This window comes from Dendrobates tinctorius, unplaced genomic scaffold (assembly GCF_039654945.1).
Source record: "Dendrobates tinctorius isolate UK_male_01 unplaced genomic scaffold, ASM3965494v1 ptg000086l, whole genome shotgun sequence".
NCBI lineage: Eukaryota > Metazoa > Chordata > Amphibia > Anura > Dendrobatidae > Dendrobates > Dendrobates tinctorius.
In genome coordinates this window covers 65,141,432-65,157,756 of record NW_027361754.1, presented here as the reverse complement: position 1 = coordinate 65,157,756, position 16,325 = coordinate 65,141,432, and the positions used below count along the sequence as shown (strand labels likewise).

Genomic DNA, 16,325 nt, shown 5'->3' with positions numbered 1-16,325 from the left:
GTCAGTTCCTTTTTGGCAAAAAATTGGAAGAAATTTTGGAGCATGCAGGGGATAAAAAGAAAGGCTTTCCTCGGTTTCTTGGAGAGTCCAAAAAACCGTCTTTTCGGAGGAGAAGATTTAACAGAGGTCGTCCCTCAGGGGACAGGAAAAATTGTGACTTTAAGGAAAAAAGAGGATCGGGCTACATGTTCAAAGGGCCCTCTACGTCATCCAAAAAATCTCCCCAATGACATCAGGTCAGAGGTAGGGGGAAGGCTTTCTCTCTTCATCTCCCCAAGTACGTGGGTCTTCAATATAATCAGACGGTTTAAAGATAAAATTCATCCGACCACCAAGGCAAATTTTTACAATGACACCCTGAAGGAATTCCCAGGAGGAACAACTGGCTCTGGAGACAGAGGTCTTGGGACTAGTACAAAAACAAGCCCTACAAGAAGTCCCCACTCAGGAGGAAGAAAGGGGGTTTTACACCCCCCCCCCTCTTTTTGATAGAAAAAACAGATGGTTCTTGGAACCATAGTCAATCTAAAGAAGCTCAATCAGTGGGTAGACAATTGCTCCTTCAAGATGGAGTGAATCAATACGGCTATAAAAATTTTGTTCCAGCACTGCCTCATGGCAGTAATAGACTTAAAAGATGCCTACTATCATATCCCAATCCATCGGGAATATCAGAAGTACCTGAGGGTAGCACTCTATGTCCATGGTCAGGTCAAACATCAGTACACAACCCTTCCATTCGGCCTGTCTACAGCTCCCAGGGTCTTCACCAAAGTGATGGCCGAAGTAATGTCATACCTTCGATCCCGGGACATAGTGATCGTTCCATACCTCGATGACTTCGTTGTGGTAGGGAGGTCGAAGGCCCACTGCACACATCAAGTAAGAGAAGTGACATCAACTCTAATAGAGTTAGGATGGATAGTAAATATCCCCAAGTCAAGATTAGCACCAGTAAAAGTGCAATCCTTTCTAGGGTTAATACTGGACTCTCAGCAACAGCTCTGCCTCTGCCTCTCCTACAACAATACAACAGCCAGCAATGACACTGAGGAACGCAATGTCCCTGCTAGGCTCGTTAACATCATGTATACCAACTGTAGGGTGGGCATAGTTTCACCTCAGACAGCTTCAGTGGGAAGTTCTGTCAGCACAAAAATTATTGAAAGGTCAATTAGAAGGAGATTCCCTAATTTGGTGGACTGTAGAGAAGCATTTGACAGTGGGGTTCCTGTGGCAAAAACAAAAACCAGTCAAGGACATTATCACAACCGACGCAAGTGCTACAGGTTGGTGAGCACACCTGAGATCCCAAGGAACCTGGTCCTCGCTAGAAAGGAATCACGGTTGGAAGGTGAAAGAACTGTGGGCAGTGGAAAAGGCCTTCAGACATTTTCTCACCTTGCTTCGGGGCCGCCATACTCGAGTCATAACAGACAATTGAGCAGTGGTAGCTTACATCAACCAGCAGGGAGGATTGAGGTCCCGGGGCCTCATGGAGATGTCAAATCTACTATTCCAGTTAGCAGAAGAGCACCTGTTATCTCTCACGGCACTACATATAAGGGGCGTCGAGAATTTCCAACCAGACTTCGTGAGTCGCAGACACCTGAGACCGGGGGAATGTTCCTTAAACCCCCAGGTTTTCCAACAAATAGTAAAAGCTTGGGGCAAACCAGAACTAGACCTGTTTGCCACCTCACATAACAGAAAAGTTAGAAAGTTCTGCTCCCTAATGTTGTGCCTGCCGGCGCTCACCTGGGGTCCTCCTCCAGCCGGCGCCCCTCCTCTCCGCTCTCGCGCCGTTCCCTCTCTGGCTTTGCAGGGGTTCGGCGCGTCGGAGGCCCGCGCATGCGCGCTCGCTCTTCCTCGGCCTCTGTGCATCATGGGGGCACGTGACCCGGTGGCTCCGCCCCCATCATGGCGGCGCCCACCGGGTATTTCAGCCGGGCGTCGGGACAGGTAAGACGCCTGTTTGTCTTAGTCCGTGGCGCCGCTATCCTTGCGCAGCGTCACCCCTGGCCATCAGGTCCCCACGCACCCTCTGTGCTGCGCTCTCCTGTATCCCAGCCTTTGTCCCCGTCTGTAGCCTGCTCCCGTGTCTCCCTGTCTCTGCCTACCGTCCTCCTTGGTTCCTCTGCTTCCTCCTCCTGTGTTCCCGTGCCGGTCCCTGTACCTCTGCCCTATTGTTACCTCCCTCCTGTATTTTACGCTCCTTCCCCTGTCTCATTCCTTGTCTCATTTCCCAGGCCCAGCCTTTCCTAATCCCCTTTCCCTCATCTTCCTTTCAGCTTCTGGTCCCGGTTCCGTCCTGACCCTTCGGGCTTTCACAGCCTGCCTCCTGCTTCGTTGGATCTGCGCTACCCCTCGTATACCTTTCTCCACTCTGATCTGATCTTCTCTCCTGTATTTACCCCGGGTCGTCCCTTTGGTTCCGGCTGTCGTGGTTCCATCTCCCTTGGGCCTGCCCCTAACACTCCCTGTATAGGGGGTGGTCATCACCTGGTCCGCTCGCCCTCGGGGGGCTCTGGAGCCACGACCCAGAGGGTCCACTCTCGGGTTTTCTACCTAGAAACCCTAACACCTAAATCCAAAAGAACATCCATTTGCAGTAGATGCCCTACAAATACCCTGGAAGTTCTCCCTGGCCTACGCGTTTTCCCTGATGACAATGATTTCGACAGTAGTCCGGAAAGTCAGGGAAGATCAAGCAAGAGTAATTCTCATAGCTCCGTTTTGGCCGAGGAGGCCATGGTTCTCCATTCTGAGGCACATGTTAGTTACAGATCCATGAATCTTACCAGAGGTTCCAGACCTGTTAACCAGGGACCAGTGGGCCACTCAGGTGAAGGGCTTCCATCTGGCAGCCTGGAATTTGAGAGGGCGCTACTGAGTTGCCAGGGATTCTCACCAGGGTTAGTCTCCACCCTGTTGAAGAGTAGGAAACTTATCACATCCAGAATTTACGGTAGAATGTGGAAAAAGTTCCTAGATTTCCTGGGGGAACCTTTAGGAGATGTAGATCCGGTGGAACCTATCCTAGAATTTCTACAGGCGGTGCTGCAACTTGGATTAGCAACTAGCACCCTCAAGGTTCAAGTTTCAGCTCGGGGACCCTATATAACTGCAGCCTAGCATCTAATAGGTGGGTGTCCCGTTCATAAAGTCTTGAAGTATGTCTAGGCCGGTCATTATCCCGAAGATCCCTGGGACCTGAATCTAGTCTTGGAGGCTTTAACCAGAGACCCCTTTGAGCCATTGCAGGAGTTACTACCAAAATTACTCACACTTAAAACAGTATTACTGGTAGCCTTAACATTGGCCAGTAGAGTGAGTGACCTACAGGCTATGTGTGTATGCCCTCCATATACTCAAATTTTTGATGACCGTGTCGTTCTAAGACCAGATCCGGCCTATCTCCCCAAGGTAGTCCTTAAGTTCCATAGGACTCAGGAGATCACCTTACCATCATTCTGCAATAATCCTTGGGGAGCAAAAGTTCTATACGTTAGACGTGAGGAGGGCCATACTACAATACATGTCTAGTCAGTGGAGGAAAGATCAGTCCCTGTTTGTAGCCTTCCAGGGTAGTAGAAAAGGGTATGGGGTATCCAAAAGTACCATTGCCAGATGGATTAGGGAGGCCATTATGTTATCCTACTCTGCGAGTGGCCCTCCGGTTCTGGAAGGCATCAAGGCTCACTCCACCAGAGCCGTGGCTACCTTCTGGGCAGAGAAGGCTGAGGTATCGATTGAGCAGATTTGTAAAGCCGCTACCTGGTCCTCACCTTCGACCTTTTTCAAACACTACCGGCTAGATCTATCATCCTCTGCTGACCTGACCTTTGGTAGAAGGGTGCTACAAGCGGTGGTCCCTCCCTAAAGTGTTTCATTCTACAGAAATCTCTCAGGTGTGCTGTCATGGGGGAAGGGAAAACACCAAGGTTAGTTATCGGTAGCCGGTTTTTCCGGAACCTCATGACGGCACCCATATATTCCCCCCCCTTATCACTCCTTTGGTGTGCACTATAGTTGGGTGTTTTTAGCTGATATAATGTGGTGATAGTTTTACCATGTGTACTAACCCAGGGGGCCTCTCATGCTCTGTAAACCAACTGAAGCGAGGGAGAGATACTGCCCTTTTATTTTCAGTGGGGTTCCTGTCCTGACCAGGTGGATCCCCTCTCTCAGGTGTGTCGTCATGGGTTCCGGAAAAAACGGCTACCGGTAAGTAACCTTGGTGTTTTTCTCCTGTTACAGCTCTGCTCTGTGGCTGAGTGAGGAGATCAGGTATGTTTGTTCACGATGACAGTTGAGACACATTTCTTGAGCAGTGTTTCTCCAGGCTGCAACATGTCCTGTGATTAGGATGGTTTGCAGCTTGAAATATGTGACTGCGACTTCTTAGAGAATCCTTTTAAATCAAGGTCTCTGACAGATGATCTATATAGCAACATCTATCATCATGTTGTCCCCTTGTTAGTGGAATAATCATTTAAGTTTATCTTCTATATTTCAGAGCACAATGGTGGTGAGAAACTGAGCGGAGAGGATTGTACATCTGTAAGTAACACTTTGCCGGATCTGTGCACATGTAACACACTCAGTCTACTGTATCTTCACACGATATCTTTTAAACTCAGGCTAACCTGCTGAGTTTTTCATGCAGAAGACGCTTCAGGTAACTTTTTTTTTTTTTTTCCTCCGAATCATCTTTCGGGTCAGTTTTTCTTTTATGGTCGTTTCCTGAGTGTTTTTCCAACGATTTTGGTTGCTGTTATTTTTGGATCTTTTCCCATGGTTTTTGTGACATTACTTTTATTCTCTAATCATTTTTTCACTCAATTGAACAATGAAGAAATTGCTAGTGTTTTTATTTTTAAGCAAAAGGCTCCAAAAGATGTCCGTGCGTCTTTGAGCTCTCCCATTGCCTTACACTGTAAAATTCAGAGAGTCTTAGGAGCAGAAAACAGAAGAAGAATTTGTTGACTCAGATAATTGGTATTGGTATTCTAATTATTAATTTTTTTTTTTCTAGAGGCATGTAGTTCATCACCTCCTCCTCATTACGTCATCCACTGTGGTACACATATGCTCACAGATTGAGACTGTACAGCGCTACAGATTAATTTGGCGCTGTATAAGCTTCAGGAAATAAAATCCTCTTTTTAAATGGTCCTATGGACACGTTTTCGACCCCCTTTCAGTTTATCATCCTACACCTACCTTTTTTTAGGTTCAGTGTTTCTGTAAACTTTTGGTGATGAGGAGAGATATATATATATATATATATATATATATATATATATATATATATATATATATATATATATATATATATATTTTTTTAACGTAAGCTTTATAAACATTTTCTTTTATCCTTTCTAGCTGGAAACAGAATCAAAGAAGAGGAAATTTGGTCCTCAAGTTCATGGTGATATTCTGAGTTTACGAGAAAGAGAAGCCAGGGTAGGTGAAATTTTGTAAACGGCTGTATTACAAATAAAGATGAGCCTGAAGATTTGCAGGACCCTGGTCCAGAAGCCACATTGGTAGTATGTGGCCCCCAGACCAGAGCCTGGTGAACCTCCTACTACCCGCCAGCATTCCCAGAGCCTTTGCTGATTAATAGGACACTGCAATGTAATGAGGGTGGCGGGTGGCACACCCCCACTAATCTCACATTGATGACCGATCCAGATGGATTAAGGGTACCGTTACACCTAGCGATGCACCAGCAATCCCGACCAGCGATATGACGTGGTCAGGACCGCTGGTGCATCGCTAGGTGGTCGCTAGTGAGCTGCCACACAGGCAGATCTCACCAGCGACATCGCTGGGGACGGGGATCGCTACTTACCTGTCAGACGCGGCGATCCTGACGTCCTCCCGCCTGCGTCCACGCGTCGCTTGTCGTCACAGCAGGAAGCGCTGCAGGAAGTGGCCGACTAGGAATGGTCCAGGAGCTTCTCGCCCGATCAGCGATAACCAGCGGGGGAGCGGTCGGAGGTAAGTATCACATGCAGCGATATCGCTAGCAATATCGCTGCTATGTCACAAAATCGGTGACTTCACAGCGATATTGCTAGCGATATCGCAGTGTGTAACAGGGGCTTAAGTGTCCCATCCTTTCCTTCAACATCTGCTGTCAGTGGACAGATTTAGTATCTCCAGATGTTTGTCTGACCAATTCCTCAACCACCTTTAGTGTCCTTTAGGACTTGTTCACACAAGGTGGGGTTTTTTTGTGTGGGGAAAAAAACCCTGTGTTTTACAATAAAGTTAAAATTAAATGATTTCTGAAATCTCATGCACACAGTTTTTTTTCCCTGTGTATTTTCAGCCCTGCTATGTTTCTGCGAAGACTCAGTATGTTAATTCTTTGAGGGTTTTTTTTTTGCAGCTCTTTTTGCCCATTAAAATGAATGGGTTGAAAATGTAAAACTTGAGCAGAGTTTTTCTTGGCATCATTCTGGTTTTTGGTGCAGAAAAAAAAACATTCAGTTATATATTCCCTTTTTTTTTTTTTTTTTTTTGTGTCACAGTGTATCCGGGTCCTGGAAGGCATGGTAAAACCATCTCAAGCACATCCCAATTTTATGTTCGATCCTACAAACTATCAAGGAGTAAAAGAAGAACTTCCAGAAGTCCCAGATATCAGACGTGATATAAGAAACACCAATTGGTGTAAATGTGGCCACTGCTGCGTCATGTCTACCTTGGAAGAGTCTATATGTTGCCACGAGATTTCCGTACTTCTCCCGCAGCTTAACGAAGAGCGCCTGTGTATTACGAAGCATCCATCCTTCCAGGAGATGTGCCTAGACAAGGATCGTCTTGATTTCCTTTATCGTTTCTTAGGCAGAATTAAGAGAAAAAATGATGTTCTGTATTACCTTCAGTAAGTATTAATCACGTTATCACCATATAGGTTTATGTGTAACTTCCTTACTTTTCAAGGTCACTGCTTGCCGTAAGTGAATTAACTCATTCCTCTTTTGCATTAAAATAAAAAGCGCAAAACCAATACAAACTAAATACTTCTAACAGCTTCGAGTTTGCAACAATTAATTAAGAAAGATGCCTGTCTCCAGTAGAATATTACATAGCATGTCGTGAGCTTTAGGCCGGATCCAGAGAATTTAAAATAGCTTGGTCTTTGGTCAGATTAAAAAAAAAAGATCATTTTTCATCTGTAATGCCTACCATCTGCAATCCATATGTCTTTTTCTTTTTAATAAATATCTGAATAGCATCCGGATTTTACATAAACAAATAAAAGGCCAAACTGTTTCCCACGTTGGTCCATAAAAACATATAGAAAGGCAGCACTCACTGTTTTCTGTAGTGAAAAGAAGTCCTTTATTTCAATTCATATGGACATCCATAGCAGCCTATGAGGGGAGATATGTGGGGTGATGGAAGGACGACGGCCGTTTTTCACACAAGTGGCGCTTCTACGGGTCCAATCATGTCATATACAATATATATATATACAGTTGTGGCCAAAAGTATTGACAACCCTGCAATTCTGTCAGATAATACTCAGTTTCTTCCTGAAAATTATTGCAAACACAAATTCTTTGGTATTATTATCTTCATTTAATTTGTCTTAAATGAAAAAACACAAAAAGAATTGTCCTAAAGCCAAATTGGATATAATTCCACACCAAACATAAAAAAGAGGGTGGACAAAAGTATTGGCACTGTTCGAAAAATCATGTGATGCTTCTCTAATTTGTGTAATTAACAGCACCTGTAACTTACCTGTGGCACCTAACAGGTGTTGGCAATAACTAAATCACACTTGCAGCCAGTTGACATGGATTAAAGTTGACTCAACCTCTGTCCTGTGTCCTTGTGTGTACCACATTGAGCATGGAGAAAAGAAAGACCAAAGAACTGTCTGAGGACTTGAGAAACCAAATTGTGAGGAACCATGAGCAATCTCAAGGCTACAAGTCCATCTCCAAAGACCAGAATGTTCCTGTGTCTACCGTGCGCAGTGTCATCAAGAAGTTTAAAGCCCATGGCACTGTGGCTAACCTCCATAGATGTGGACGAAAAAGAAAAATTGACGAGATTTCAACGCAAGATTGTGCGGATGTTGGATAAAGAACCTCGGCTAACATCCAAACAAGTTCAAGCTGCCCTGCAGTCCGAGGGTACAACAGTGTCAACCCGTACTATCCGTCGGCGTCTGAATGAAATGGGACTGTATAGTAGGAGACCCAGGAAGACCCCACTTCTTACCCCGAGACATAAAAAAGCCAGGCTGGAGTTTGCCAAAACTTACCTGAAAAAGCCTAAAACGTTTTGGAAGAATGTTCTCTGGTCAGATGAGACAAAAGTAGAGCTTTTTGGGCAAAGGCATCAACATAGAGTTTACATGAGAAAAAAAGAGGCATTCAAAGAAAAGAACACGGTCCCTACTGTCAAACATGGCGGAGGTTCCCTGATGTTTTGGGGTTGCTTTGCTGCCTCTGGCACTGGACTGCTTGACCGTGTGCATGGCATTATGAAGTCTGAAGACTACCAACAAATTTTGAAGCATAATGTAGGGCCCAGTGTGAGAAAGCTGGGTCTCCTTCACAGGTCATGGGTCTTCCAGCAGGACAATGACCCAAAACGCACTTCAAAAAGCACTAGAAAATGGTTTGAGAGAAAGCACTGGGGACTTCTAAGGTGGCCAGCAATGAGTCCAGACCTGAATCCCATAGAACACCTGTGGAGAGATCTAAAAATGGCAGTTTGGAGAAGGCACCCTTCAAATATCAGGGACCTGGAGCAGTTTGCCAAAGATGAATGGTCTAAAATTCCAGCACAGTATTGTAAGAAACTCATTGATGGTTACCGGAAGCGGTTGGTCACAGTTATTTTGGCTAAAGGTTGTGCAACCAAGTATTAGGCTGAGGGTGCCAATACTTTTGTCTGGCCCATTTTTGGAGTTTTGTGTGAAATCATCAATGTTTTGCTTTTTTGCTTCATTCTCTTTTGTGTTTTTTCATTTAAGACAAATTAAATGAAGATAATAATATCAAAGAATTTGTGTTTGCAATCATTTTCAGGAAGAAACTGAGTATTATCTGACAAAATTGCATGGGTGTCAATACTTTGGCCACAACTGTATAGTGTATATGTGCCATGTGGACATTTAAATGCTCATGAGTTTGGGTCCAGAGACCTTTGGTCAATCCGGGTATTGCATCAGTATACGGAATGTGGTACATTGCCATCTGAGATCAGCATTAGATTTTTTTTATTAGCGCCATAATATTCTACAGCGCTTTTAAAGTCATTATCATCACCGTCCCCATTGGAGCTCACAATCTAGATTCCCTATCAGGATGTCTTTGGAGTGTGGGAGGAAACCGGAAAACCCAGAGGAAACCCACACAAACACGGGGAGAACATACAAACTCCTTGCAGATGTCCTTGGTGGGATTTGAACCCAGGACCCCAACGCTGCAAGGCTGCAGTGCTATCCACTGAGCCACTGTGCTGCCAATACGCAATGCTTTGAGGGATGATTTTAGCTTTATTCTCATGTAAGTGCAAATTTTGTGCTTAGACACATTTTAGCAAAAAAAAAAAAATACATATATATATATTTTTTCAATTGCTTTTCTAAAAAGTCAGTGGTGCTTGGTATTAGGGGCAAGACTTAACCACGGCTCGAAAGATTTACTATAATTTACAGCAGAAACGCAGCAATAACAGTGCTCATTACTTACTGATGTAAAGAGGTTAAAAAAAGCATTACTATACCAGATTTTACTGTTGAAAGTTGGTCTCTAATCTGTCATTAATTTTTTTTTGCTTTCTTACAGCAAGCTAAGGCGGACGTCCTATAGAACCTTTGTAGTCTGGGCCCACGGCTTTCTGAACTTTCGGAAGTACAAGCTGATCCCCGCGTGCGTGGTCAAACATGTACAAGAATTCTTACCGTACCCCGAAGAGTTAAATGTTGGCTACAGGAAGATGTACGACTACGCCGCAGCGATAATGGCATTGGATCATATCTGATATAGTTGTGTTTTATTTCTTGGCTAACCCTTGCACATTTTTATACGAATTAAATGCGTTTACAACAATTTTCCTTCAGTTGATGACTGTATTGTAAGATACAGAAGATGATCCTGGAAAGAGTTAATTCTCACCAACCGGATTATGGCCGAATTCATACATCAGGTTTTTTTTTTCCTCATGCAAAAGTCCCTGAAAAATTGGACAGACTTACGGTAATCAGTGAGCTGCAACTATTTGTTTTTGATCTGTTCGTACCATCCATATATGATCCCATAGCCGTCTTCTTGCATTAGGCAGCATACACTTACTGTCCCTTCCGTAATTTTTTGCAGACCGTCATATTGGACCGAACTTGGACATTTAGTTTTTTTTTTAATTTTTTTGGTTTCCTGGACCATCCTTCTGTAAATAAAGAGAGATATGCGAGATATGTTCATAGGCTAAAATCGACACGTATTGAAATTCAATATGCCTGATCGTTTTTTTTTTTTTTCTCCCATCATCAGCTGTTGGCAGAATCAGGAGGCCCCTGTACACACAAGGTTTTTTGGAAGGGGTTCGGTTCAAAAAACATGCTATAGAAAAATAGCTTCAGAAATGCTTGTAAAGAAAAACTCCCAAAAAACCAAAATGAGCATGTACCCTGTAGTAAGTAAATAGTAAGAGTACATGTAAATAGGGTACTTTATTAACACTATTTTGATCAGAAAAAGCATAAAAGACGCCCCGCCGTGACATGGTATCTCTTGTATTAACCCCTTCACGACCTATGACGTATAGTTACGTCATAAGTCGTGTCCCGGAATTTGATGCTTGCTCCGTCGCTGAGCCCGCATCGTTTCACGCACGTTACAGCTGATTTGATCAGCTGTCATGTGCCCCTAACGGCAACAGGTGGAATTGCAATCCACCTGCGGTGATAACAGGTTAAATGCCGCTGTCAATCTTCACATGTCACTCCACCGCATGTCACTCCACATGTCACTCCACCGCATTCCTAGCCCAGGACCGCGAGTGCCGACACCGCGGGAACTGCGTCGCGACGACGGGAAGTGAGTGTAGCCTTTATTATTTTATCCGGTAATAACATTTAGTTTAAGAGGTGGTTGTCCTAGTAGTGGACAACCCCTTTAACGTGCACGCCGGAAGCGCATCACAAACCCATCGTAAGAAGCATTTCAAGATCCTGGAGCTGCCTAGCCAGTATCCAGACTTGAGCCCAGTAGAAAATCTTTAGAGGAATCAAACTTAATTTTGCCCCGTGACAGCCCCGAAACCTGAAAGATCTGTATGGAGGGGTGGGCCAAAATCCCTGCTTCAGTTTGCGAACCTGGTCAAGAACTACAGGAAACGTCTGACCTCTGTAATTGCAAACAAAGGTTTCTGTACCAAGTATTAAGTTCGGTTTTCCTATTGTATCAAATACCTAAGAGTATGCGCACACGTTGCGGATTCTGCTGCGGATTTGGCCGTGCATATCTGCAGCAGATTCTCCTGCGGTGTACAGTACCATTAAAGTCTATGTAAAATGAAAAACGCTGTGCACATGCTGCGGATTTTTCCGCACAGATTTGCTGCGGATTTGAATCTGCAGTATGTCAATTCTTTGTGCGGAATCTGCAGCGTTTTTACACCTTTTCCATTATAGGAATCTGCAGGTGTAAAAACGCAGGCAAAATCCACACAAAATCTGCAGAAAATCCGCAGTAAATCCGCAGGTAAAACGCAGGTCATTTTACCTGCGGATTTAGCAAAATACCCTAAAAATCATACAAGTGATTTTCTGGTTTTTATTTTTAGATTCTGTCTCTCACAGGTGAAGTGTACCTACGATAAAAATTACAGATCTCTCCATTCTTTGTAGGTGGGAAAACTGGCAAAATTGTCAGTGTATCAAATACCTATTTTCCCCACTGTAAATGAAACACCTACTTCCAACGGGGGGGTTCATTCCACTTTAAAAGAAACTACAGAAAAGTCATAGAAAGGAGCCAGAGCATAAGTTGGTATATTTGTAACGTGTAGGAGCATGTTCACACTGTGGTCATTTCACAGAGAAAACCCAAGAAAAAAAACAAAATGAGCAACAGAGAGTAGTTGGGTAACACTATTTTTGAATAAAAAAAAAATGTAAAAGCCATCCCACTGTGGCAAGGTGTACCCAACCAGGACGGTCCTAGTATTAAACACCTTGTGTCAATGAATCTCAATATACAGTTAGGTCCATATATATTTGGACAGAGACAACATTTTTCTAATTTTGGTTCTAGACATTAGCACAATGAATTTTAAACAAAACAATTCAGATGCAGTTGAAGTTCAGACTTTCAGCTTTCATTTGAGGGCATCCACATTAAAATTGGATGAAGGGTTTAGGAGTTTCAGCTCCTTAACATGTACCACCCTGTTTTTAAAGGGACCAAAAGTAATTGGACAGATTAAATAATTGTAAATAAAATGTTCATTTTTTAGTACTTGGTTGAAAACCCTTTGTTGGCAATGACTGCCTGAAGTCTTGAACTCATGGACATCACCAGACGCTATGTTTTCTCCTTTTTGATGCTCTGCCAGGCCTTCACTGCGGTGGTTTTCAGTTACTGTTTGTTTGTGGGCCTTTCTGTCTGAAGTTTAGTCTTTAACAAGTGAAGTGCATGCTCAATTGGGTTGAGATCAGGTGACTGACTTTGCCATTCAAGAATATTCCGCTTCTTTGCTTTAATAAACTCCTGGGTTGCTTTGGCTTTATGTTTTGGGTCATGGTCCATCTGTAGTATGAAACCACGTCCAATCAGTTTGGCTGAATTTGGCTGGACCTAAACACAGTATGGCTCTGAATACCACAGAATTAATTCGGCTGCTTCTGTCCTGTGTCACATCATCAATAAACACTAGTGACCCAGTGCCACTGGCAGCCATGCATGCCCAAGCCATCACACTGCCTCCGCCGTGTTTTACAGATGATGTGGTATGCTTTGGATCATGAGCTGTACCACACCTTCCCCATACTTTTCTCTTTCCATCATTCTGGTAGAGGTTGATCTTGGTTTCATCTGTCCAAAGAATGTTCTTCCAGAACTGTGCTGGCTTTTTTAGATGTTTTTTAGCAAAGTCCAGTCTAGCCTTTTGATTCTTGATGCTTATGAGTGGCTTGCACCGTGCAGCGAACCCTCTGTATTTACTTTCATGCAGTCTTCTCTTTATGGTAGATTTGGATATTGATACGCCTACCTCCTGGAGAGTGTTGTTCACTTGGTAGGCTGTTGTGAAGGGGTTTCTCTTCACCATGGAGATTATTCTGCGATCATCCACCACTGTTGTATTCCGTGGGCGCCCAGGTCTTTTTGAATTGATGAGTTCACCAGTGCTTGCTTTCTTTCTCAGGATGTGCCAAACTGTAGATTTTGCCACTCCTAATGTTGTAGCAATTTCTCGGATGTTTTTGCAGCTTAAGGATGGCTTGTTTCACCTGCATGGAGAGCTCCTTTGACCGCATGTTTCCTTCACACCAAAACCTTCCAAATGCAAGCACCACACCTCAAATCAACTCTAGGCCTTTTGTCTGCTTAATTGAGAATGACATAACAAAGGGATTGCCCACACCTGTCCATGAAATAGCCTTGGAGTCAATTATCCAATTACTTTTGGTCCCTTTAAAAAAAGGGTGGCACATGTTAAGGAGCTGAAACTCCTAAACCTTTCATCCAATTTTAATATGGATACCCTCAAATGAAAGCTGAAAGTCTGAACTTCAACTGCATCTGAGTTGTTTTTTTTAAAATTCATTGTGGTAATGTCTAGAACTAAAATTAGAAAAATGTTGTCTCTGTCCAAATATATATGGACCTAACTGTAGATAATGGCATAGGAAGATACAGGCCCAACTGTTCAGATATCTGCCTATGGGAAGCTATGTAGATGATTGCCTAGTTCAAAAAGGGGGAGCATTTTTTACTTTATTCTATATATAAACTTAACTTTCACTTGTAAAAGGTACAAGGTCCAGAATCTGATGTCAGTACAACCAACATCCAGTCAACTATGGTCAGAATATTGCATTCCATAATCTTTGATTTCTCTTGGCACCTTCTTCCATGGGTAAAAGTGACTTGCACATCTCGCTGGAGTTCATAAAATAGGGAGACTCCCTTAGACCCAAACATTGCTGGGGTAGTTTACTCAAAGTCCTGGGTGTTGGCCACTGATTCCTTATCTGTTCTTTAGCAATATTCATCTGGGGAAAATAGCACATGTACGACAAGTCAAAGGATAGAGTCCACCCTGTAGACATAAATTATATTGTCCCTATGTTAATGAGTAATATTGCACACCAAAGATACAGTATGGCGCTGGAAACCTAGAAATCTGGGGCTTATCACCGGAGGCCTTGGAAGTGTAAACTCCCGATAAGAACCTACCGATTTCAATAGGATCCAAGTCCACGCTGCTCTCAGGAGAAACAATGATCCCAGCATCATGGGATGTGCATGGGTAGATGCCTTTCCACACTAATGACTTCTCAGCCAAGGAATATCCTATGAGCATATCCTCTTTAAAACGCAGAGGGCTATATAAATCGGACCGAGATCGGAATGCAGTGCTTGGACTGGCCGGCGGCTCTCCTGACCCAAAAGTGACAGCTGCATAGAAATAAATGAGAATTTAATGTCAAAGTAGAAGAAATGCAGCACTCACCACATCGAAGCTAGATATTCAATCCGTTATTACACCATGTCTGGCTTGGATATGAAATACATGCAGCCGCACACTCCGGTCCTCAGTGCCGGCGGCAGTGCAGGGTATTGACGTGCGATACTCGTTCGAGTTTCTGAGTTTCTCGCATGACTGACCCTGGCCCAAAGTGGATTTACGATTTAGAAAACTTCTTGACTCCTGGCTGCGGTTTAAATAAAACAAAAGTTCTTTAGTCATCCTACCTGGGTACGATGCTGAATCTTTGTTGCTGCTGACAGTGTCTGTTGGTTGCAGCGCCAATGTCACTTCCAGCATGACTGCAGACAAACAGTGAGCTCAGGGACTAGCGTAGTCAACTCAGGGAGAGTCCCCAAACTCAGTTTTTGGCTGCAGTGCTGTAGACGTTGAACCGGTGCTACTGACAATAACAAACACCAGGAACAATGTTAGAGACTCAGCACTGGACCTGGGGAGGGTGAGTAAAGCAGAGTTTGTATGGTTTTTTTTTATAAACTGCATCAGGGGGACATTAACTTTCCAAAACTGAAAAACTAATTTAATTACTTACATCTGTAAAAAATAGGAAGTAATAAATTCCTGTAAAGCTCCTGGCACCTTGACTAACCTTTACTGCTCTCTTCATAGTGTTTATTACCGTGGTCATGTTGGTGAATAATAAGGCCTCATACAGACGTCCATCTTTCAAGTATATGTTCTATCTGAGTTTTTCAGAAATCCTTATCTCATTATAGTCCATGTCTGGGTTATTTTGTGGACTGGGTGTCAATTAGAAAAAAAACGGAGACATTTCTGTGGCATGAGCCACCCACTCAAATCAGTGGGTTTATGAGAAACACAGAGCACATGGATGCCATCCATGCATCGTCTTTTTTTTTACTATTACATGGGCACGAAAAGTTTATTTTCCTGTGTACAAGAAAAATGGATGCATGGGAAAAACAGGCCAAAAATGCGTAAAACTTGAATTCAGCACACTGATGAAAAATGGTCTATTGTACAATCAAGTCTGAATGGTGCCTTGGTTAGTTTCACACAGGTCTGTTCTAGGGCTCATTCCGACCAGCATATAATTGGTCAAGGACCGTACATGGAGAGGCCATGCACCCATTATAGCCAATGCGCCAGTAAACGTCGACGATTTTCCACATGGACCAATGGTCTGTGTGTAAAAAAATGGCAGCATGCACTACTTTGATCCATTTTATTGCCCAGAATAATGCATGTAATGTAAAGGCAGCTACGACACTTGTCCACATGAGCAGATACATGTAGATATCCACTCATGTCCAATTTCTGTCCTCTCAGCACATTGAAAGAGCTCTCCATTAACTCCATAATGATAGGTTGCTGTGGTAACTATGACAACAGCATCAATTCTTCTTACTTAAGCTTGTCAACCTTAATTAACTTCATAATACAAGTTACGCACTGAAAAATGGGGGTTATTTGGCTAAAGTTGTGGGGGGGTAGGGCTGGCTGCAGGTTTTCATGTGCCCTGGGCGAAAGAGCGCCCCTTTAGCACATACCACAACTCATCATGCTCCGATACGGCAGAGAAATAGCGGTATAGTACAATGAAAATT

The 16,325-nt window shown here is 43.5% G+C and overlaps 1 protein-coding gene across 2 annotated transcripts in view; it reads left to right on the top strand.

The window, feature by feature from the left end:
* Window positions 1-10,094, top strand: part of LOC141097958 (uncharacterized) — a 38,820-nt gene extending 28,726 nt beyond the window's left edge. For both annotated transcript variants that reach the window (XM_073585507.1, XM_073585508.1), the window contains 4 exons: window positions 4,520-4,563; window positions 5,389-5,469; window positions 6,546-6,901; window positions 9,831-10,094. In XM_073585507.1, the coding sequence (XP_073441608.1) occupies window positions 4,520-4,563; window positions 5,389-5,469; window positions 6,546-6,901; window positions 9,831-10,026 (677 nt within the window). In that variant the 3' untranslated portion in view covers window positions 10,027-10,094. The remainder of the gene's footprint in view (window positions 1-4,519; window positions 4,564-5,388; window positions 5,470-6,545; window positions 6,902-9,830) is intronic.
* Window positions 10,095-16,325: the final 6,231 nt, after the last annotated feature.